This window comes from Denticeps clupeoides, chromosome 4 (genome assembly GCF_900700375.1).
Source record: "Denticeps clupeoides chromosome 4, fDenClu1.1, whole genome shotgun sequence".
NCBI lineage: Eukaryota > Metazoa > Chordata > Actinopteri > Clupeiformes > Denticipitidae > Denticeps > Denticeps clupeoides.
This window is the reverse complement of record NC_041710.1, coordinates 32,372,615-32,397,298: the sequence shown is the minus strand read 5'-3', so window position 1 is coordinate 32,397,298 and position 24,684 is coordinate 32,372,615. Positions and strand designations below refer to the sequence as shown.

The window sequence follows — 24,684 nt, the reverse complement described above, 5'->3', positions numbered from 1 at the left end:
AAAGCATGTGCCCCGGAGGTTAATGAACACGCCATTTCAGCTCGGCTGAAATGTGAAGGTCAGTGGAGATTGTGCGTTAATGATAAGCTGTGTGCGTGTGACTGAGTGTCCCACCAGGGCCAGGGTCAGCCATGTTTACCCCTGCATTTCAGCCCCAGGAGATCATAACAGCTGTAACACTGTACATGATTGTCAGAGTTGTAGTACGCATCCCTTCAGGCTGAACAAAGATGTGTTCTATCCCATGAATAACCTGTATACATCATTTCACATGACCACATGGCTTTTGGTTGAAGCTGAGGTGGTGGTGGTTGAAGCGGGGATCCTTACCAGACATAGGTCAGCATGAGCAGGAGGGGGCAGATGATAACAGCCTGGAGGACCTGCCAGTCACCACACATGATCGCCAGGCCTGGCATCAGCAGCTGACCCCCAAGAAGCACAAAGGTCGCCACCATGGTCATAGAAAACCTCCAATCAGGCAGACAGAGCTCGATCCCTGCAGAGAGTTCATTAATAAATCATCAACATTAACAGAGAGTTTAATAAAACATAGCCATAACATACATATAAGTATATTCATCGGCCTGAATGTGTTTTCCACTGCAAGTACAAGGATGCCATATTGAATTAATATTTCATTTGGGTGGCAAGTGACAGCCCTTTAGGAGGTGGGACTTTACTGCAATAGTAAGTATTCATATTTTTTCCTAATGCCATTTTAATTCCATTTTAATTCTATAATGCACAACTGCACAAAATTATGGCAGATCCTTCCAATGAACATTTTTCTTTACAAATCAGGCAAATCAACACACAAATCACATGTCATATGCAACTACGTCCTGGTCTTCATCTCTCACCAACTTCTGCAAACTCGATGTTCAGTTCAACGCAAACAGACAAATAACAAAAAGAATATAGTAATAAAATCACCATCATCACCATCTATGCCATTGTTGAGGGTAAATTTCATCACAAGTGCATCCTGATGCTGAACTAGACATAACATCTTCTGATACCTTCCTGACCCCTTTAAAATGATCCCAATAGATTATACCCAGTGGAGCGGACTTCAAGGTGGCACTGCTTATCAAAGTGCCATTTCTGCATCAACTCTCTACAATTTTCTCCATATAATTTTTTTTATTAAATGGAGTCGTTCCATTCTGGTTTCCCTCTGTAGTTCCCTCATAATGGAGTTTCTACAGCCGCGTTAAATAAGATTCCATATGTTTGGGAGTAAAAACGCTCAGTTCAAATGAAGCAGTGTAGTCTGGAGGGAATAAGTGAAGAGTTAATTCGGCTTATAGCAAAATGACCAGGCATTGTGCCTTGCTGAAGTGGGCAAAAAGCAGCTTGCAAATTAACTTGCAGACACTACCATTCTGAAGAATCCAGTTTAAGGGACATATTTAGTATTTGTCGTATCCAGAGAAAGTATGAGATGCTTCATTAGATGCTTGTTACATATTACATAACATCATGTGTGTTCTTTAATGTATATAAAAAAAAAGAAGCAAAGCCCATACATGTGCAGGTTGTGACTGGTTGTGTAGGCTGTTCTACTTGTCTTTAGTTCATTATATGCATTTAGCCCTGTATTTCACCAGAAACATTTCCAGGTATTTGAGGTGCTCTACAAGTTATACCTGTTCTGAATGGAGAAGTTCTGCCTTCGGAGAATTCCCCCAAGGTAAAATTCCCTAAGCAGAGAGCACTTTTCTATGTACACTGGAGAACAGAATGCAGATTTTGTTAATGAGGAGTTCAGTGCTGTGATTCAAAGAAAGACACACTGGAATCTTTATTACCGTTTAGTTATTTACAGAAATACAAATGTTTATGGCAAATGGCAAAAAGGCTACCCTGAAAATGAATGGCGTTATCACTATGACACTTACAGGCTGTATAAAACATTTTGTTGGTTTTTACCTTTTCCCGTTCTAATATTATTAAAATATTAGATAATAAAATAAAATGAATGGGGTAAGAGTAGCCTGGTGGTTAAGACACTCACCTATGAACCAGAAGTGCACAAAGTCCCAGGTTCAAACCCCACTTCATCCAATTGTGTCCCTGATAAAGACACGTAAAGACACCCCCTGAGTGTCTCTAGGGGGACTGTCCCTGTCACTACTGATTGTAAGTTGCTCTTGATAAGGGTGTCTGATAAATGCTTTTTCATTTATTAATTATTAAACCCTTAATTATTTGTTAACAATTAATTAATTAATGAATAATTAAACAAACTGATACATTTGAACATAGTTATGTTGGTGTTGCATGATCTTTTTAACAGCAGAAGAGCAATGCCTGGACTGATGCAACTTAGATTTCTCATGGCTTGACACTAATTATTCCTCATTAAAATCAAAAGGGGAAAACAAATATGTAATCATGTTGGAGCCTGAATGAAACACGCCATTGGAAATACTTATATTGGATTTTAATTTTCTTTTTTCATTTCACAATTCCCTGTGCAGCATTAAGCTCAGTATGAATAAATCATTAAAATATTAACCTTGGCCTCCTGTAGTTTTGTGTTTACCTGCTGAGAATGTGTAGGACACAATAAGCAAGTTGCATAATATGTAGGGCTGTTGAAATTAATATTATAATCAATGCATCGCAATGCAAATGTGGTGATTCTGCATCGATACGGTGCGGAACATAATCGATTATATCATAATGATGTTGCTTGGTGATTTTCTGCCGGCGGTATAAAAATTCTAGTTAAAAGTAGTGCCATAGTGACTGTGTACAGCGCTACTCCGGGTCACTTAGTCAAAGTTGTTGTTTTTTTTTTTAACTTGCCTGCCTCGCCTGCCATTGGTCACGCGAAGTGGGCTAGTGTTCGGTCTGCCCCTTTGAAACACACGTGTGATTGGAGAAAAATCTTATCAGTCTCTGAGTGTCCAGAGATCTCCAATACGACATTATACGACAGGAGTTTAGAAAACCACGGCTAACAGATCAACTTGCTGTTTTTTAAGAAGAAGCGCTTCGGTCCGAAAGCGACTTTAGATTTTGCTCCAATGAGCAGAAAGACAGCCGACATTCAGTACGTTCTCACCTGATGCCACAGATGTCTGAACCAGCCGTTCTTGGAGTCCGGTGACCACGTACACAACGCCCGTGGTCTTTCTGCTCATTGTAGTAAATCAAAGCATCCAGACTGGTGAACTTAACGCTTGTAACTGAAGTAATGTAGAACAATTTATGGGATGCATCACGGTGCATCAACAATCAAGGCATTGATAATTGTAATCAAATAAAATCCAGTGAAGACCTCTAATGATAAGCCATTCTACCAGTGCAATACCTGGACCAGTGCTTTTTTTTTTTTTAAAAAAGTCTTGGTTCCTTCCTATTGTTGCTCAGGAGCTTTTGCAGCTTTTTCATTGCTCACTAAGGGCTTTGGGCACTTTTTCTCATTCATGGTAGCTGCTTTTTTTTTTTTTTTTTTTAAAAGGTTGGTACGCTATGGTACTGCAGTGTGACGACCCTATTTGTTACTCTGGCTTTGAGTTCTGTGCAGCTTTTGTGCACCATGTCTCAGGCAAGCAAATCCACATTCTAATGAATGAAAGAAGTATCTGTTTGGAACCCTACATTTGGACCTGCCAACCGCGCAGTTCTCTCCTCATTAGCATTTAAAAGAACCAGAGTAAGGACCAGAGACCTGCGCTTTCCGCCGTGCCCTGATAATGGGCAACAGTGTGTACTCCCAGACCCTTTCCTCCCAGTCAGCCTCCACCCGCTGTTGTCATTACAATTCTGAGCACATCTGAGGGTTGCTGCGGTAGAGGGCCGTGAGAGAAGCACAGCAATGACTGTCAGGAAACGATCATATGTTTTATATATTATTATGCCCCGGCCTGAGGCATTACAAAACTAGTCAAATTCATATTATGTCAGGTTGGTGAAGAGATGAGAAGTCAGACATTGAGTCGTATTTTTCCGTTTCTGAACCCACCCATGTGCGTTAAACCGGGCAGCAGTGGGAGCCTGAGTCAGGTCTGTCTGTAGAAACAACATGGCGGTTTCAGTGAGAGAAAACCCACTGCTTGTATGAAAAAAGGGGGCTCAATCTTTATATTGAAAAAATGATAGCACTTTCTACTCCATTTCCGATAATAGATGCCAATTTCTGCATACTGTAGGCCAATTTAATTAAACCGGCATGAGCTGATTACACTGGAATAATGTGCCTTGAATTCCATCCCTTTCTTGCTAAAATACTGTGCATGCCATTAAACATGAGCTACAAAACCCCAGTCTATTAACAGGCACCATCACCAAGTGAAGTCAGTACAGGACATGCAAGCAGCCGGTATTTAGGTCTTTAATGCCAATCCTGTAGCAATCATCTAACTGTTCAGCAATGCTGAGCTTATCACAGAAAGTGTCGCTGTCCACAACGTTTCACTGCAAACACTTTAGAACAGCAAACTGGGAAGGAATTTCCTTTTTTTGCAGGTCAAGAAAACTAAAGGGAATAATTTCGCAAAACGTAACAACAATTCCAACAACTGGCAGCTAATAAAAGAAGGCATATCTGCACCAAAGGCCAAATTTTGAAACACAACCCAGGGCACCAGCTTTCCGAAAGCTTGGCCTGCACCATAGACTCATTTGGCCAGCAGTCAGTACAGGAAGTAAAAGTGAAGTGATTGTCACTGTGAAACACTGCAGCACAGCACACAGTGACACAACAAAATGTGTCCTCTGCTTTTAACCCATCACCCTTGGTGAGCAGTGGGCAGCCATGTCAGGCGCCCGGGGAGCAGTGTGTGGGGACGGTGCTTTGCTCAGTGGCACCTCAGTGGCACCTTGGCGGATCAGGATTGGAACCAGCAAACTTCTGATTACGGGGCCGCTTCCTTAACCGCTAGGTCACCACTACCAACTATGGTTGATCTCCAAAAATGTAAATAAATACAATTAAAAACAGGGTAAATAATAATTGGATGGATATAGAGTGAATTGGTATTACTAAACAAATGAGATATAATAAATATTTCTTTATTATTATACACTCTGAGATCGTTTGAAGATCTAGTTGTCCTTTTCAATGATTTCCGAATCCCAGCAGCTCGATCTAAAAGTAAAAAAACACCTGGTGACAAGAGAGCAGAAACCACAGATCTTTACACATTTACAAATGAAAGTTCAGGCAACATGAAGGATGAACCAACATGACATCATGTGTGGAAAAGGACCTTGGGAAAGTCCTTAAACCCATCTGGCCCTAATCGGATGACCCCGATAATCCCAGAAGCTCATTTAACACAGAAACACACCCAGCACACGTACAGTCGCAGGAGAAGACTCCGTATCTGAAGCCTTATTCGCCTCTACCAGAGCCTGAAGGCCGAACTGCGACAATCGAGAGCCGAGCTCCACCCCCAGACTCTCTGTGGTGACACGTTTCATCTTTGTCCCACTGCCTGGAGGACTCCACACTCACAGGTAGCCGATTAGCAGGAATTACGGGCAGAATTAGGACGGGCGCGTCCCCGACACAGACAGAGGCGTATGGTGAAGAAATATCACAGAGACTCCGTCTGAGCGCAATGTATTCCTGCAGCACATAAAAGTTGAGATATTAAATGTGGCCGGTCTATGTCCCCCATTAACCCTGGGGGAAGGTGACCTCTGAAAGTCACATGACCACTCACAAGTTCCTCATGGCCCACAGAGATCACACCCTGTACTTCAGCACAAAACAAAACCACACGCATGGCAGCAAATTACACAGCAATTGGACATAATATCTGTAATCATAAAGCAAACTAACAGTGTGATGCTTTGGACAATGTCCCAACGCTTGGGTTCTGCATTCATGTGGATAGGTGTGCTTTACAACATTAATAATGAACCTGACATGCAAAATTCAAGACTTTTTTTATGGGAATATTTAACTGAGTGCATTTAAATAACAGGCAATCAGTCACACACACACACACACACACACACACACACACACACACACACACACACACACACACAGACCAAATTTGCTAAGTCATCTCCATCTGACACACAGACTAGGCTCTGCTGAGCAGACAGCATCTTGTGTGATTCATCGTGAAGACAGTCAGATAAAGGAGGAAAGCAGGAACGAAGCTGAAACGAAATCCTGAAAACAGAGTCCAGTGGCCCTGCTGGGGTCGTAAAATGTGTCCTGACAGGACAAGTGGGGACGGGGGCTTTGGGACTTGATGTTGTTGGGATGGGGCGTGGTGATGAATTCTTTTTGAATGAAAAAGAGAAACATTTCTGAAAATAACTGGACTTAAAATTTTAAAACGTCTGCAGGCACAGTGAGTCGACTTGAAAAATCGGACCAATTTTAAATGCAACAGGACAACACACAGACACCCACACATCCCTGCACACATTCATGGCTTAATTCTGCATGAGAGTGCATAAAAGCAGGATTTTGGGTCACATGTGAGTAAGTGACTCAAAACATGATCGGCCCAGCAAGGCACACCCCAAAAGCATGCTGGGACATGCAGGAGAATGTGGTTCATTCATGCACGCAGTAAAGAAGGTGATGAGGATCAGAACCAGAGGAGTTACTGGTCTGTCCGTTCGTTCGTTCACCAAACAGAATCCCATTTTCCCGCCACACACTGTGGACAATATACACTTTATATTGTATATTATGTATATATATATATATATACACACACACAACCTGGGAGAATATCATGACCACTCTGATGCTGACTGAGATTGGCAGATACAGTACTGTACTAAAATACTGTCAATAATCCCTTTTAATCTAAGACTGGAGTTCAGATGGGTGCAGTGTTACGTGAAACGGGCCACATCACATCCCACATGTGCTGGAGTTTTGGCAACAGTGGCAACAGCAGCAGCGGCGGCAACCAGGAACAATTCCTGCACATTTGCAGCACATTTACACAAGAACATGCCCAGGCCAGCAGACAGGAATTGGTTTGGACAAAGATAATACTCACCAGCTCTTCAATAATTCAGAAGAACAAAACACACACACACACACACACACACACACACACAGTCCAGTAACATCACCATGTCTCAGAAGCCACTATATTCTAATAGAAGAGAAAACAAAGCCCCCCCTTCCTCCACACACACACACACACACACACACAAAAACCTGCAGCAGAGCTCAGATATTTGGTTCTTCGAGGTTCTTCTAGACCGACTAGAATACAATCACCCATGCCACTCCAAAACCCAGTTAAAAGCTGGAGTGAGACTCTGCCATGCCGGCTTGTCCAACCAAAAGTCCTGTTGTTGTGTACACACAGTACAGGGCGTGACCTCATCCCTCGACATTTCACAGCAAACTCAGTGCGCACACACACACACACACACACACACACACACACACACACACACACACGTCCACAGAGCAGCTTCATGTGATTGGAACGAGCCGCAGGACTCACATTCACAAAAACTGCATTACTGTGAGAGCCCAGTACTTGGCAGCATTCATGCAAATTGCAATAAAACTTGCCAAATAAATCTAAGAAATTAATATGTAAGGAATGACAGATTAAAAAGAAAATAAGAAAATGAATTAAATACTGTTACTAACAATAATTATGGCAATTATACAAAAAAACGGAACTCAAACTGACCACAACATGATACTATAATGTGTAGGACTGGAAGACAGTAACACATGCTCATTCTTCAGGCTGAGAAGACGGCATTGTACTTTTTTCTGGTGGTACTCACTCAGCACATAGAGGGACAGAATGATTCCCGCCAGGCAAAAGCCTTCGAAGAAACGCAGAGTGCTAAACATTGCCATGTTGATGGAAAATGCAACGGTCAACCCAAACACCAGCATGAAGAACACGGAGACGATCAGGACGGGGTGTCTCCCAAACCTGCAAAATAGGAGAAGATTGTAGATCAATCGTTTGAACTGCATTTGAGTGAAAACTAATAGAAATTTGATCCATGTTATCTATTACGCTATCACTGTGGGTTCCTCAAACCTGACTCAGGTTGGGAAAAGTGCACAAGCAGAAAATCCAGGTCACCATAGATCAAGTGCCAAAAAAGCTGCATGATTAATGTCTGGTTCAACCTCTCACCAAAGAGGTCTTGAGCTGAATCTGGTTTGATTCAAAAAGAGACAAGTTCTGCAGGGCTGGTGCTACAGATGCATAAAAAACAAACCTACCAGTCTGCCAGGACACCCAGTACAAGGAAGCCGAAGATGGAGCCCACAATAAGGGAGAACTTGGCAAAGTGGACGATCCGTGCTGAATCACACACCAAATGAAACTGCAAGGACAGAAAAAAGAAACACAAAAAATCAGCGCAATGTTAACCAGAGTCATAAAGCACTGATTCAAATGTACGGCCGGCCAAATCATTCAGGATATTGAGCGACATTCATCAAACTAGCAATAAAAAAGTACAACAGCAAAATGAGGTTTTGCTTAGTCACAACATTGAAAAGTGCTGGATGATGAAGAAACTTTGACAGTAATGGATGGCATTGATTGGGCACGGACAGTGGCTGAGATATATAAAAGACACGCTCGCCTTCTCCATCATGACCATGAGCTTAGTGACTGTGGCTCGCTCGTAATTGGCGATCATCAATGATCTACATATAGCTCCTTTCCATTCTCTAATCGTTAAAGAGGGAACCGATCACAGGCCTGAAAGGGACCGAGGCACAGCAGCTCCTGATGAAAGGTGGAGCTGGACAAGTGCATAATCTAATCCTGAACACCCATTTATTAATAGGTTGGTTATGTGAAAATAAAACATCACACTGTGAGGACGATTGTAGAGCAGTGGTGGCCTAGCAGGTAAGGTGCCACTGAGCAAAGCACCATCCCCACACACTGCTCCCCGGGCACCTGTCATGGCTGCCCACTGCTCACCAAGGGTGATGGTTAAAATCAGAGGACACATTTCATTGTGCCAACGTGTGCTGTGCTGCAATGACAAATCACTTCACTTTCAAATCATCTTTGTCTATGGTTAGTATAAAGTAAAGTAAAGTAAAGTGATTGTCACATGTGATACACAGCAGCACAGTACACAATGCACACAGTGAAATTTCTCCTCTGCATCACCCTGAGTGAGCAGTGGGCAGCCATGACAGGCGCCTGGGGAGCAGTGTGTGGGGACGGTGCTTTTGCACTGGAGTCTGAGCCCTCTGATTAGGATTTATTAGTTTTGATTAAGATTTGTATAGTAGAGTTGCTCAATTATTAAAGCTGGAATATTATTTTTATGAAAGTTCTCAGTCTGTAGACCAACTAAAATCAGTGGCCATTAGTACTTAGTATTAGTACTATTAATGGACCTAGAAAGAACTTGAGACACGTGTCTGTCTGTCTGCCTTTTTCAGCTGGCGGCTCTGATAAGGCATCTCAGACGGCCTCAGTCCGGCGGATCTTCTTCAGCTCCCGTCCCAGCCCAAACAGCAGCAAACACGCGGCAAGTAGGAATGCGCGATATGCTTTCATGGAACTGGCGTAGTTCTGGAATAAAATAACACTGTGTAGAAGCAAATATCCATTTATATACAATCAATGATTATTGGTGTCTGGTGGTCAACAAAACCTCCCTCCAGTTTGTCCCCCTCCCTCTCAGCAAGCCCCTGCTGTGTTTTGTTATGTTCATTGGTTGGATAGAATACGGAACTCTTTGTGCTCTAGAACCCCCTCTGTGGTCCCAGCTGTCTGGAACGGAGCAAGGATGACTGTGTGTGTGTGTGTGTGTGTGTGTGTGTGAAAGGGCTCAAGGGTTGAGGCAGAGATGTCTGGGTGACAGGTGCATGGTGAACTGTACACCAGAGGAGGGAAAAAAAAAAAAAAAAACACTGAAGGTGCCACACGTTCCAGAAAAGAGAGACTAAATGCAGCACATACAGACACAGACACACTGCACCATCTCAGAAACACAACAGAACATACAAATCGTGTCAAGTGACAACTTAATATTGCATGAAAATTATTAGGCCATGTTATTTTCTGATGGCTAGGTAGGTTAACTGATGACAGAAGCCTTAGAAATAAAGAGTGGCAGTTTATTGCACCAATCTGCAATAAACTGCATCCACTTTTTGTGGAACAATTTATGTCAATGTTATTAACAATTTTTTGAAGATCCTGAGAACCTGGTGAAATTCTCAAGGCTGAAAATCCTAAATGCCTATGATCTTTGGGTCCAGCATTGTGAAGTTGATGGGTTTTATTGGTGCCTTCAAACCATGTAAAGTAAAGTGAAGTGATTGTCACATGTGATACACAGGAGCACAGCACACGATGCACACAGTGAAATTTGTCCTCTGCATTTAACCCATCACCCTGAGTGAGCAGTGGGCAGCCATGACAGGCGCCCGGGGAGCAGTGTGTGGGGACGGTGCTTTGCTCAGTGGCACCCCAGTGGCACCTTGGCGGATCGGGATTCGAACCGGCAACGTTCTGATAACGGGGCCGCTTCCTTAACCGCTAGGCCACCACTGCCCCTGTAAGGAGACCATTGGTTCCACCCAAGGGCAGGGCTCAGCCTTTAGTAAGGAACATAAATCAAGATTAGTGCTGCACGATTAATCTAATCGCAATCGTAATCGCGATGTCAGTCTGTGCGATTACATGAACGCAAAAAGCTGCGATTTAAATGTGACGTGTTTGGTCACATGACTTTTGATTCGGTTCAATGGAGACCTCAGATTCGTGACTCACATCGTACGTCAACGTCGCCGCCATATTGCAATAGGCGCTGCTGTGGAGCGCCTATTGAAGGAGTGAAGCATATACATGTGGAGTGAAGCATATACATGTCTATGGAGAAAAGTGCATAAAAATGCCTCACTCTTGGGGCTGTACAAACCGCTGTATGCTCCAAACCAGATCCCGGGGGATTAAATTTCATAGGTAAGGCTGGACCATTTGAATAAATTTGGCCATTATAAAATCCTGTTTTATAAGTCTTAACCTTAGCTAAGCTAGGCTAAGCTAGCGAAGCTATGCATTCCTGTGTTCAAGTCAGCCTCCAAACAACGTTTTGGTTAAACGTAAGAACTATAATACGGGATTTTATAATGGCCAAATATAATGAAAACAGTTGTTTAGCCTTACCAGGGTTTGTTGTTTGACAGTAATGTTTTTTAAAGTAAAGGCTTTTTGTGATTATTTAATTTAGTAGAATATTGTATATATATATTATTTAGAATAATATATGTATTGTACGACTTTTCATTGATATACAAGCAAGTGCCCTTTTATCATATTGCATATCGCAATATTGATCTCAATAATTGCAATATGTCTTTTTCCTCAAATCGTGCAGCCCTAATCAAGATCCAAGCTCAGTAAGGTTGTTCCTTCCCATTTTCACCTGCAACATTTATTCACTCGAACTAGATCCACTACGCAGTCAATGAAACCACGGACGGGAAAGCAAGATCCACGAAATGAAAGGAAGTGCAGCGAGCCCTCAGGTCAGTAGGGATGGCCTTGTGGTTGGACACTGATCTCAGATCAGTGGAAGCATACAGAGTGCCTGGAGAGTGCTTGTAAGCCAATAGTCGTGGCCACGTTTCTCGTGCTGTTAAGCTTTTTTCTGCTCACTTTAATCCAAAGAACGGAAAAAAGACAAGATAGTTTGTGAAACACTCAAGAGTTAAATGTTAACTCAGTTACTCAAGATTTTACGCAAATTCTTTTAAACTGACAGCTGCTACATTTGCATAGCTCAAAATAAGGTCTGAAACATAACCAAGAAAACTGGTTGAAAACGAAATTTTTTTTTACGTTATTTCGTACAGTCTATGCCGCCATCCAGACAACGTCTTTTTCAGGGGAGGCCTTGCATACCTCAGTAAGACAGTCCTAATTTCTTAAACCACACTGTATCGTGGCTTCGAACTTGACGAACCCAGTTGCCGACCTGATCTACCTACCGTCCAAAACTTTGACCACTTAAACACTGGAAAAAAAACGATAAATCAGACAATAATGTTGAATATCTCTGTGATTGAAGTCAGTGAATAGCCATGTAAAGGGCATGTGCCATAGTGAGATGTCGCCCTCATTTCCCTCTGAGAACCAGGGTTACAACCGTAACCTTTCATCTTATGGACAGCATAAGGTGTACATGAGGTGTACAACCCCAATTCTAGAAGAAATCTTAAAACTGAGGTAATGTATCATTAGTTTAAAAAAACTAATGATACTAATGAACTGAGAATACCATTTGGTGGATTTTTGGGAGAAGAATGTTGTCCCTGCATGTTACTCACGCATGTGAGAGGAGTCAGAAAAGCCCCCCAAAATCCTAAAGGATATAACAACACAAGTGGTCTGTAGATTCTCCTAAAACCTCAGAAAAAATTGTAAATAAGAAAAATGTGGCAAATTAGTCAGAATCTTAAAGAATAATAATAAATCACCTTTTCCCCCCAAATGTTAATATTAATAACTATGCTAATAACTGCATATTTCACAACACTGTCTCCTGAGTTCTGGGTTAATGTCTAAAGTCTCCACTGAGACTCTGCAGCCAGAGTCCACAACTTGCATTGCGCCGACCTGGAGAGGTCTGTGCACACAACCAACCCAGCACAAGGTACAGATGTTTATTATGATGGATTTTAATACCATTTTTATTGTCCAGGATTCATACGATTCTCTATTTCTCATTCATATGAATCCATTCATAGTCACATGACCAGTGCTTGGTCCAGTGTCTGACTACTGTAGGCTGCCGCTGATGATGAAATTCACCCAGAAAATAATGCGATGCTGGTAGGGTAATTAACATAACATTAATAATAGCATTATTATTATTAGATGCAAAACTATATAATAAATCTCCTTTGTATTATGAAGCATTCAAATGTGGGGTTTCATGCAGTAAAACCATTCTGATCATTTCAGCTTCCTTATTTTTGCTAATTTACTGGGGCCTAGCGGTTAAGGAACCGGCCCCGTAATCAGAAGGTTGCTGGTTCGAATCCCGATCTGCCAAGCTACCACTGAGGTGCCACTGAGCAAAGCACCATCCCCACACACTGCTCCCCGGGCGCCTGTCATGGCTGCCCACTGCTCACTAAGGGTGATGGGTTAAACGCAGAGGACAAATTTCACTGTGTGCACTGTGTGCTGTGCTGCTGTGTATCACGTGTGACAATCACTTCACCTTTACTTTACTAATTGTATTATCATAGGGGAATTGGTTGAGGCGGAACAAGCTCAATTTTTTAATGCAACAGCGGAATTCCTCAGAATCACAGCTGCTGTTGCAGTCATTCCCGAGTCACCTGAAATGACACACATTCGTGCTCCGTGTCACCTGGGAATGTCTCAAATGAAACAGGGACTTGTGTTGCGCAATTCTACCAGAAAGCATGACGACAGACCTACCGAAACAAGTCCCTTCATATCAGCGGAACAAATCAGTGGCCACCATTTTAAAAGCATCCACCTCCATGGTATCTATTCAGTTCACACACACACACACACACACACACACACACACACACACACACACCATCCCGGGCCACACAATCCACAACTCAGACCCACCAAAACGGTGTTATTCTGCAGCGTCTGTGGTGAGGGAGTGTCTGCAGCAGGGAGTGCAGTGAATGGGAGCCAAGCTCTCCAGGGTATAAAACCTCTCAGCCATACCCTAATGCAGGGATCAGTCTATTCCGGATGGACACCCATTACAGCCCAGAGACGTCCTCCGCTTGCTGCATGCCACCATACAAACTCCATCCTCCATTCAAAGCCGGCCACAGCAGATAGCAGTCAGGGTCAAGGTGGGGGGGGGGGGGGGTGGGGGGGGGGGGGGGGGGGGGGTTTCAACGTGTTCCGCTCTTTGTACATGCAAGCAGCGACAGAAATAAAAAAAGCTGTGGATGTAAAAGACAGTCAGCAGCATTAAACGAGCAGTGCCGGTCTCTGTGAGAAAGAGGGGGACACACTGCTGTGTGTCCGTCTGTGTCTCGGAGCCTGAGCATGGGATGGTCCCACCGGTTCCTGCCTGAAAAACGGCTCTATTGACCTCAAAATCCGCTCATCAAGCTGAATAAGCAAGTGCTAAAGATGCTGACACTGATGGCACGGGAAAGGCAATCTCCCCCAATTTCTCTCTCACACACACACACACACACACACACAGTTACATAACAAGCTCAGCAGGAGATTTTCATATTACCCATATTTAGCACTTCTGTGAAAAATCATTTTCAGATTAAAAATCCTGGGCAAGAATCACTGCAGAATTCACACTGAACAGAGAAATGAACAAATTCAGTCAGAAAATACCAGAGAATGAGAACAAATGAAATGTTGAGATGAAGATAGATTACTTCAGATTTCCGGTATTGGTCTGAAAAATGCCATGTGAATAGATACCGGTACTGGACAGGCCAGCGTTTTGTTGACTCTGTAAAATCATCTATGCTGAAATCTCATTGTTCTCATTTGTTTGAAATCTAAACTTTTAGTTACTTATACTTCAATTAACCTCAAACCACATATAAATAGTTCTTATTTCATTTATGTACTGTATATAAATGCTTTAAAATACAAGACCTGTTGAATTACACTCTTGATAATGAGAAGCAGCGATTACATGATATCCATTGGGCTACACAGATAAACGGGTAGAAGAGACTATGATATACAGTAGAAAACTGCGGCTGTTTAGTTCTGCAAACATGACCCCGTTGCGGTAAGGTAGCTCTCGTCTAATCAATTACAGAATTACTACAAGCTTCAGGTCGGTGAAATGGAACCATAATGCCGTGTCTCATTTACCAGGTTTCATGACTGGGCGGAGTCAGGTGACAGGGAACAGGGTGTGGCTGGTCTGTCATTGTAATCAGGAAGCGAGAGTGTCAAAGGCACCCCGGTGTCACCCTTGATCATCATAATCATTATTAGAGACTACATGACCCACCCCATCCCATAATTAAGCACCACGAAAATGGGATTAGAACACAAGGTCAGGGGAGGTCACCTCCTGGATAGACAGACCATTAATCCCAAAGGGAAATTCCAGTATGCTGATGCTGGCATCAGTTATCCAGGCATGAACCCGGATACGAAACACTAAACTGCTCCTCCTGGTTCAAAAATACAACTTTGTGGTGTTACGGTGTGCCATATAAACAGGCCTCTTCATGCCCTGGTTGCAAAGGTCACAGTTTTCAGAAGAATGTCACCATCACGGGCAAAATATGTTACATGTTACATATTAAAATTAGGTGAGTTTGTTGTTTTGGGAGGCTTAATGCATGAAAAAGTTCCATAGAGTGAAAATGACAGAGGCTATAAACCTGTTACATAAATAAAGGGGACGCCATGTCCCGCAATGTCCAAGTCCACACCTGCTTAATCTGCCCGAGGCCCTCATAACTACCTACAGCCTTCTGTCATTCTAGGACCACTGTAATTCCCAATTTACATAAACGATGTGGACGTTGGCAGTGAAGATGCCTTTAACGAAATTAGACTAAATGTAAGGGAATTCATGCAGGGACCAGAAACAGATTAAATATACATATCATCATGAGGCAAAAAAAAAAAAATGAACATGTAAGTAATTTGAAACGGTTGCATGTAACTGCATATCCCGACAAAGAAGCGGGTCCTGGCTGCCATGTTTCCAAACTTCCTTAAGCAGAACTTACGCTCAGTAAACTCATTTACATTAAGATAAGATTATGCTTTAGGCCCACAAGTGGGAAATTTACATTGAATGTCTCAATTTAGATTTAAAATCAGTTTAGAAATGAAAGGCAGGTCGTTGATATACCATAGGATACGGTATAGAACGGGGATTGAGTAAAGGAGAAAGTCAGTGTTGAGGCACATCTAGGGCAGCGAGTATGTCTGCGCAGAGATCTCAAGTTGTCTTCAGGAAGGCAAACCTTCAAATAGCGAGATAATGATAAGTCGACTTGAAAATAGTCATGCTCCTCTGTAAACAGTTAATAACTCGAATAACTGATAACGCGATGCTTAGTTTCACTGCTTTCGTATTGCTGTTGTCGTTGCAGGCTTATTTGGAACAAGCGGGTATAAAATGGTGACCATTACGCACAGCCAGACTTATTGCATTTAAAAATGTGCAACTTTATCACAAAGTATATATATATTTTTATTACAAAAATTATATTACATTGAAAATGTTGTTTGCTAGATCAATATTTCCTTTTAAAAACATCTCCTGCCAAAAAGCAATGTCTTATGCTCGCCAAATGTCTCATTGTAGATTTAGGTGAGCTTAATCAGAACGTTTCCCCTAAAACATACAGATGTAGTTTATGGGCTCGACTTAAGGAGGCTGATTATGAGAAAGGTCTGGGTTTGTATATTGACGCTTCAATATTGAGCTAAATAAGATGCTGGTCAACGTCTCCAAACATATGAAGTTTAAATCAATTCCCTCATCTCGCCTCGAATACTGAAAGTGAAGTGATTGTCATTGAAAAACACTGCAGCACAGCACACAGTGACACACAAGGTGTCCTCTGCTTTTAACCCTGCATCACCCTCGGCAGCAATGACAGGCGCCCGGGGAGCAGTGTGTGGGGACGGTGCTTTGCTCAGTGGCACCTCAGTGACACCTTGGCCTATCTGGATTCGAAAGAATTATTAGAATTACTAAATACTAGAATTATTCCTGGAAGAGAAGGTTTGGCCTTCAGCAAAGGAGACTAAGGAGTGACATGATCCAGGCACACAAGACAACAGGTCTAGATTACATTCATTTAATAACTTATTTGTATCCAACATGGGTTCGAACTCAAGAACACGTGGCCACAGTTTAGTTTTTTTTTTAGTGAAGTGATTGTCACATGTGATGGACATCACATGGTGCACACAGTGAAATTTGTCCTCTGCATTTAACCCATCACCCTAAGTGAGCAGTGGACAGCCATGACAGGCGCCCGGGGAGCAGTGTGTGGGGACGGTGCTTTGCTCAGTGGCACCTCAGTGGCACCTTGGCGGATCGGGAATCAAACCGGCAACCTTCTGATTACAGTTGGAAAACTAGTGTGGGGAAAACACTTCAGGTTGGATCTGAAAAAGAACGACTTTTCACAACATTCACTACCACGGGTGGTGTGTAGGAGAATTTCTTCAGACCTAGACTACACAGGAATTTGGCAACTTTAAATTATGAGTTCAGGTCCCTCCTCTATGTTGTTATGCATCACCAAAGGGAGAATCACAAAAAATTACTGCATTGATTTCTTTTTTTTCTTCTTCTTTCTTGTTCCCTATACAGCGCTGATTAAAATAAAAAACCTCCAGTACGGCCCCACCCCTGCTGTTCAGGGGGTTTTCTCAGCCAGGACGTCTGCTCATGGTTACCAAACACTGAAATCAGCATATTTATCAGCGAGGAGCCCAGTGAACCAGACTAAAAAGGCACGTGTAGTCGGTAGTTTACTGGAGAGTGTTCCGCAGACGACGCCATGTCAGAGCTGCTCAACAACAGCATTATCTATCAAAAGCAGATGTGTGGAGGGGTGCCCTATACACCCGGCTTGGACGGGGGGGCTGGGGTCTATGTAGGACATAGATTAGCCTTCTGTGGAGGGTTAAAAAAAAAAAAAAAACACACACACACACACACACAATCCCAAAAATGTCAAATATTTCCCCGATGACCATCTCAGAATGACTGCAGTTTCACAGGAATTCTTTCATACTCCCTAGCAAACATGCTGGCCAACACGTACCAGCACCACAATGCAATAGTTTTTAAAGCAATGACACATTACCCTAGAAGAGCAGCACTCCAGGAGGATTCATGTGATAAGAGAGTTAACCAACTGGAAAAAATGATCATTTCCCTGTCATTTAAAAACAAGTGTTTGAACCAAGAATATGGCATCATTTTTTTTATTTACAAAATTTGGCATCAGTGCTGGGAGGCCAATTTTTAACCAGGCTTGATGGAACTCCTCGACTGCTACATGTATGGCGCTGTGGATCAGAATAGGCAGGCTGTGCAATGAATACGTAACAGGCGGTGAAATGGATTCGTTCTGCCTGGAATATGCAGCCAGTCAACAAAGACACACAGTTTTATTGGTGGACTTTCACTGTGTCAACAGCACACAAAGCTGAATGGATCCAGAACAAATGATTGTGCAACTTCTCGATCACAAAACCGGAAGACGTCGCTCAGCAAAAAATTTAAAATGAAGAAAAACAAAAAACATGATGATTGAATCTGATTGATGATTGTACGTGACAAATAAATGTAAAACATTTTGATCTGAACATTAGAAGGTCTCTGGCAGCGAGATACGGATTTCTCTGAAAAGAGCATGGGTTTAGGTTCAAATGCCATTAGAAATGTTCACATATTTAATTAGCCTGTCTAACTTTCAACTTTGCTTTAGCAATATTGTAACACCAAATTATGAAAATAAACGTTTCAAATGTCATAACGGCCCACAGGTTTTAAACTCCACCCTAATCTGGCACCCTGGACACTGATATATGTCCCTAATAGGCTTTGATCCAGAACATGAGGTAAAACCTAGTACGAAGGCCCTGCGCTACTTTATCTGTCCCAGTCTCATATTGTGATATGAAACTATTTTTTGGTGCATTGAAAAAGGAAACATCCCATGGGTCATAACTCCAGACACTGTTGATGTTGTAAATGACTGTGGTGGCCGGAAATGTCTGTTAATGATGGAAAATGAGGAACTTTATCAGCAACTGTTAGTCTTGGGTTTCAGTGGAATGTTGCATTCATTAAGACCAAGTCTGTTAATTTAACAGCTTCATTCACTATTATTTTAGTAGGGTTGAAAAAGACTGGCCAAATTCACACTAGTACAGTATCCAGTGCATCAGCAGATCTTCATTATTTCAACGATTAATTATTATTTTTATGAAATAAAAAAAAGTTCTTTGTAGATGACCCTAATCATCCAGCCCTGTGGTCCTGGTGGGACGTTGTCTTAATATGGCCCGACGTACCTTGAGGCCTAATAGGCCGAGCAGATTGTGGAGATGGGTGGAACGACGAGATGTTCCTCCAGTCTGGGGGTTCGAGGCCCCCGAAATAACCCGCTGCCGGGCGGCGCATTCCGCTGCGGTCAGCAGGACGCGGGGAGCCCGAGCGGCGACACCCCCCAACCCCGCAGAGAGTCACGCCGTCTCTCACCTCTTTCAGAAGAGGGTTGAGCGAGAGAAGAGCATCTATATCTGCTATATCTCATCCTAGCCTCTCCTAACCTTCTATGCTTCTCATTCTCTCTCTCGTCTCCCTCTATCTCACAGCCCTCTCTCTCCCCCTATCTCTCCCTCACATATCTCTCATTCTCTCCCCTCGATCTCTCTCTCTCTCTCTCCTCTCTCTCTGCGGCGGTCCGCTACGCTCCGACAGACCACGTGACCGTCTGACAGTAATAACCGCGCCGATCGGGGATCGATATCGGGGACCCCCCTCCCCCACGTACCTTGGTGACCACGTTGCTCGTGAGTCCGGCCTGCAGCCGGTAGCTCTCGTTCATGCACGCGCAGTCGGCGGCGCCGGTGCTGACGTTCCGCCGCGCGGCGTCGGCGGCCACGTACGGCACGTTGTCCCCGGCGAACAGGGCCGGGCTCGTCCGCGGCCCGCCGCCGCCGCCGCTGCTGTTGGTGCCGGTGCCGGTCGGCCAGACGCAGGTGTCGGGCTGCGCCAGCAGGAACTGGTCCGAGAACTGGCTGAATCCGAGGAACAGCGCCGGGATCCAGGTCAGCACGACCAGCCGCTTCTGGTATTTCCCGAAGCCCCCGAGGAACGGCAGGACGCAGCCGTCGACGCGCGACAGCAGCCCGGGGGACGCGGCTTCGGGGGTCACGAATCCGTTCTCCGCCACGGCCATCGCGGCTTCGCCCATCCTGCGACACCGAGGAATCCCGGTAAAACTCAGGTGGGCAGGAGGAGGAGGAGGAGGAGGAGGAGGAGGAGGAGGAAGGGTACGACGCTCCCCGCCAGCAATCCGACTCCGCTTCTCCCGGCGCGCAGTCAGGCTGCCAGTGCGCCGTGCCGGAAGGTGAGCGCGAACCAGCCCCTTCCCTCCAGCAGCCACAGGTGACACACCTGTCCCGACGCCAGCCCGGGAGCTGACATGACGCCGCGACGTCACTGCGGAAGGACGCGCCGGAACCCCCTTCCACTCGCCGGAGAGTCCCGACAACAACAAGAAAAAAAACACGGAGGGAGGAAGACAGAAAAACACCGAGCCGGCAGCGCCAGGGGGCGGGGCCGCGTCAAGCTCCTCCCCCAGGCCGCCTCCTCATTGGTGGATTCCGTAACGCAATTCGCGACGGTGCGCCGATCTCCACGCAAACAAAGGGATTCTTTGTATCGAGTTCTCCCTCCTCGGTGGGCCTTTATTATATAGGCGCCACGCCCTCTTCTCTCTTCTGATCACTTCATTTCAGGCCATGATCCAATCAATCATGTCTGCAACATGAAGGCCGCGCTAAACAGGACAGCAGTCACCAACTTCTGTTTCACCTTCAATAAATCTCAGCAAAAAATTATATTATTTTATTATAATAATTAAAATATATATACTGACGCAGACATTAATTCCAATCATTATAACAACAATAATCAAGTAAATGATTAGCAATGAAAACAGTAATTGTTGTTGTCGTAGTACAGCAATACATTGAATAAGATTTTTAAACGCGCTCAGTCATTTTTCGTGGCGTCACTGAAGCCAATTTCCCGGTGGCGTCTGCCCTCTGCAGGCTGTAAAGTGCACTGCAGAACTTTCACCACCTTCCTAGTCATCTACCTGTGCGCCTTTCTCAAGTTATTAAACACTACTTCAGAATATATTTTTTTTTACTGAATAGTGAATTATTAACGTGCACAGAAGATATATGATTAACACAAATAGGCTGCATTTTAGTGTGAATACTGTGTTTTTTGAGAATAATGTACAATGGGTACAAATAGTATTCAGAACTCGTCAAAAAATTTCACTCTTTGTTATATTGCAGCCATTTGCTAAAATCATTAATCAATTTAATCATTAATGTACACACAGCACCCCATATTGACAGAAAAATGTGTTGATATTATTACAGATTTATTACCAAAGAAAAACTGAAATATCTCATCATCCTAAGTATTCAATTCCTTTGCTCAGTATTTCGTGGAAGCACCCTTTTGATCTAATACAGCCATGAGTCTTTTTGGGAAAAATGCAACATGTTTTTCACATCTGGATTTGGGGATCCTCTGCCATTCCTCCTCTCCAGTTCTGGTTGGTTTGGATGGACAGCCATTTTTAGGTCTTTCCAGAGATGCTGAATTGGGTTTAAGTCAGGGCTCTTGCTGGGCCACTCAAGAACAGTAATGGAGTTGTTATTGTGGATATCCCTGTACTTTGCCGCATTCATCTTTCCCTCAATTTTAACCAGTCGTCCTGTCCCTGCAGCTGCAAAACAGCCCCACGACATGATACTGCCACCATCGTGCTTCACTTTTGGGACAGTATTGGACAGGTGATGAGCAGCGCCAGCTTAGAATTAAGGCCAAAAAGTTCTATTTTACGGCCACTCTGCCATAAAACCCCCACTGGTGGAGGGCTGCAAACATTTTTGTTTTTCCCAGTCAAAGTTAAAGCTTTTCAGAAATACACTCTTAACACAGAGATTTGCAAATTCAAATAATGAAGACAATAATCTTGAGAAGGATCTCAAAAAAGTGTGGATAGCCTTTATTATGTGTGTGTTGGATCAAGTTGGATCATGCAGCACTAGCGAGCCAGAGAGGTGACTCCACCTTTTTTTTTTAATGCATCAAACCTCCATGGTGATGAATGACACACAGTTTCAGGTGTGCTTGATGCACCACACCCATGTTTGCATAAAGCTGGCAGCCATCTGTGTTTTGTGACACAGCAGTGAGAGCGTCCAGGTTTCAGGCACTGACTGCTCTTCACTGCTTGGCTGACATTTTACTGGAGCCATTTCATTTTTATTGTTTTGTTGGCAGTAATCTGTCAGTGATTTGCTGGAATCAATCCCACAAACACTTCTTTAATTTGTGGGAAATACTTATAGACTGATTTACAAATGCATTTAAAACATGTACACAAATAAATTGTACCAAGACACTGGTGTCACTTTAAAAATGACAGAATATTTCAATGACACGCAAAGCCGTATCATGCCAGCATCTTTTTAGGGGAAAATACACTAGATTTGGATGGATTTCTGAAATACTAGGGTATACTTACATACAGAGAGCCTAACAATCTGTAGTTTAAGGGACAGTCCCCCTGGAGACACTCAGGGTCAAGTGTCTTGCTCAGGTAGTTGTGGGGTTTGAACCTGGGACTTTGTGGTCATCTGGTTTATAGGTGAGTGCAGCTACTAGGTTACTGCCACCCTTGTGGTACAGTCATATACAGTCTATGACTGTTTCCCACCACTCTAATTACTGATTTTTGCCATTTAACTGGACCATTTATGATAGAAGTCAGTACATGTTAAGTTAGTTAAGAAGCGTTGCGGACTTAAACTGAGAAATCTTTTGCCACAACAAATGTGTAGAGATAAGAGAAATGAAACCACTGAGCTTGATAAGCCACTCAGTGTTTGGAAATGTTCACACTATTTATTTTATAGTAGAATTAGAATAATACAGCTGTTTACAACCCTAGTAAGATGAAATCATGACTAAAAATCCTGAGAATATGATGTATTCTGTTTTTCTTTCCATTGTACACAACGTACTGACTTACGGAACTGTGAGTGATAACTGTGTGTCTGGGCTGAGCAGATGCCGTGTGATGAACACGCCCTGCGTGCGTCTGGGATGCAGTAATCACACAGCACCAGACACACCTTTCAGGCTCGGTACGCTTGAAACAATGCCATCATATCAGGTCCCAGTAAAAAGACAGTGCTCACATTGGCTGTGCCAGTTAGACCAGGGTGAGTTCCAGGCCAGGAAAAAACGATGGTATAAAATGGCACATGGGCATAAACCTTTAGTCACCTGGTTTATCATGAGCAGAAGATACTATCCATGATCTCAGTTTCAGAAGAGCTGGGTCATGCAAACAAAATCCCTCACCAAATAATGTTGCAGGTTCGTACACGTTCACTGCAAAGATGTAGTTGCACTTTAGTGTTTTAATCATTACATGGTTTTAGAAACACCACTTTTCAGTCAAGTGCAGAGTTCATGCAAGTAATTCACTGTGGGAGACGTTAGTGATTTACGACCTGATAGCACACACCCATAAATGTGTGTGAGCGAGAGAGCAAAAGCCAGTTTAAACTGGAATTATATTAGTCATTGCTCAATCGTCACACACTGAAGAGAAGAGAGAGATTAGTATTCAGCATGGTTTTACCCTCCTCGTGTTTATTTTAGATTTTGAAAGTAAAAATGTTTCTTCTTTAAGGTGGAGATATGAATCTTCTGCTGGCAGCCATGGAGGCGTGTTTGAATCTTCAACACCTCGTCCACAGACCAGCACACCGTGACACCACCTGGTTTACACCGAGTGAGCTAACATGCTCAAGGCAACATCAAAAAACAAGAGAATTCATGGGGATGTGCAGGAAACAAGCCCCAGTGATGAAAATCCCTTGTGCAAGAAGAGCCTATTACAACATTCCATGTGAGAATAAGATTCCTTCCACCAAAAATCATTTTTATTTTGCAGTTTCCCACACTGTAGTTTCGGAACTAGGGTTGAATGTCCATGCCAGCAGGTGTGTGGCTTCCTTTCCAAACGGCCTTTGTGGATTACTGCCAAGGTACAAGAACATGAGACGTGAACAGATCAGATAATGGACTAAGCGGGGATCTAATTCATTTGATTAGAAAGACTGTCACTGGTCTGCAGTTGTATTGGGGGGGCTGTGCAGTGGAGACCATGAAACCTTAATACACAGAACCATGTCATTTATTTTCTAGGAGGAGAGGAGTGGGGGAATTTGGACTACGGTCACAGTGCATTTTACAAAACAGTTCATTTTACTCAGTAATGGAAGTATGGATATGTGTTTTATGGAACTCACTTGAACTATTATCCATAATACACATTTCGGTATGTCTGATCATCTGGTTTAGCGTTTCATTGTTTTTTTTGCTGAGGTTATGAATAAATCAAGAATAAACCCAAGGACTTGCAGTGTGCATTTATTACATTTATAGCATTGTCTAATTAGCAGTTACAGGGACAGCCCCCCTGGTGACACTCAGGGTTAAGTGTCTTGCTCAGGGACACAATTGTAGTAAGTGGGGTTTGAACCTGGGACTGTGTGGTCTTCTGGTTCATAGGCGGGTGTCCTACCCACTAGGATGCGACTAGAAACTTGAAAGTAAAACACAAACAGGATCTCATATGACACAAACTTTATGGGTCAGGCAGATAGTGAACAGACAATGACGCTTATACAAGGGACACTTATTCACATACATGGGCTGGCGCACACAATCAGGATAATCTGGGAATATGAGACAGTGGCACAGGGGAAGGTCCAACAGGAGTCCCAACAGGACAGTGGGCTGGCTTGACATCATATGAAACATCTTTTTTCATTATTTACATTTACAGTATTTATCAGATGCTCTTATCCAGAGCGACTTATATTCAGTAGTTACAGGGACGGTTTCCCTCTCAGGGTT

The 24,684-nt window shown here is 43.3% G+C and overlaps 1 protein-coding gene across 1 annotated transcript in view; it reads right to left on the bottom strand.

Annotated features, from left to right (window-relative positions):
* Positions 1–20,239, bottom strand: part of LOC114788042 (solute carrier family 22 member 23) — a 29,757-nt gene extending 9,518 nt beyond the window's left edge. Inside the window, exons 1-4 of the mRNA XM_028976161.1 lie at positions 19,493–20,239; positions 8,204–8,307; positions 7,750–7,904; positions 331–499 (exon numbers count right to left, since the gene is read on the bottom strand). Of these exons, the coding sequence (XP_028831994.1) occupies positions 331–499; positions 7,750–7,904; positions 8,204–8,307; positions 19,493–19,915 (851 nt within the window). The 5' untranslated portion in view covers positions 19,916–20,239. The remainder of the gene's footprint in view (positions 1–330; positions 500–7,749; positions 7,905–8,203; positions 8,308–19,492) is intronic.
* Between the last annotated feature and the right edge of the window lie 4,445 nt (positions 20,240–24,684).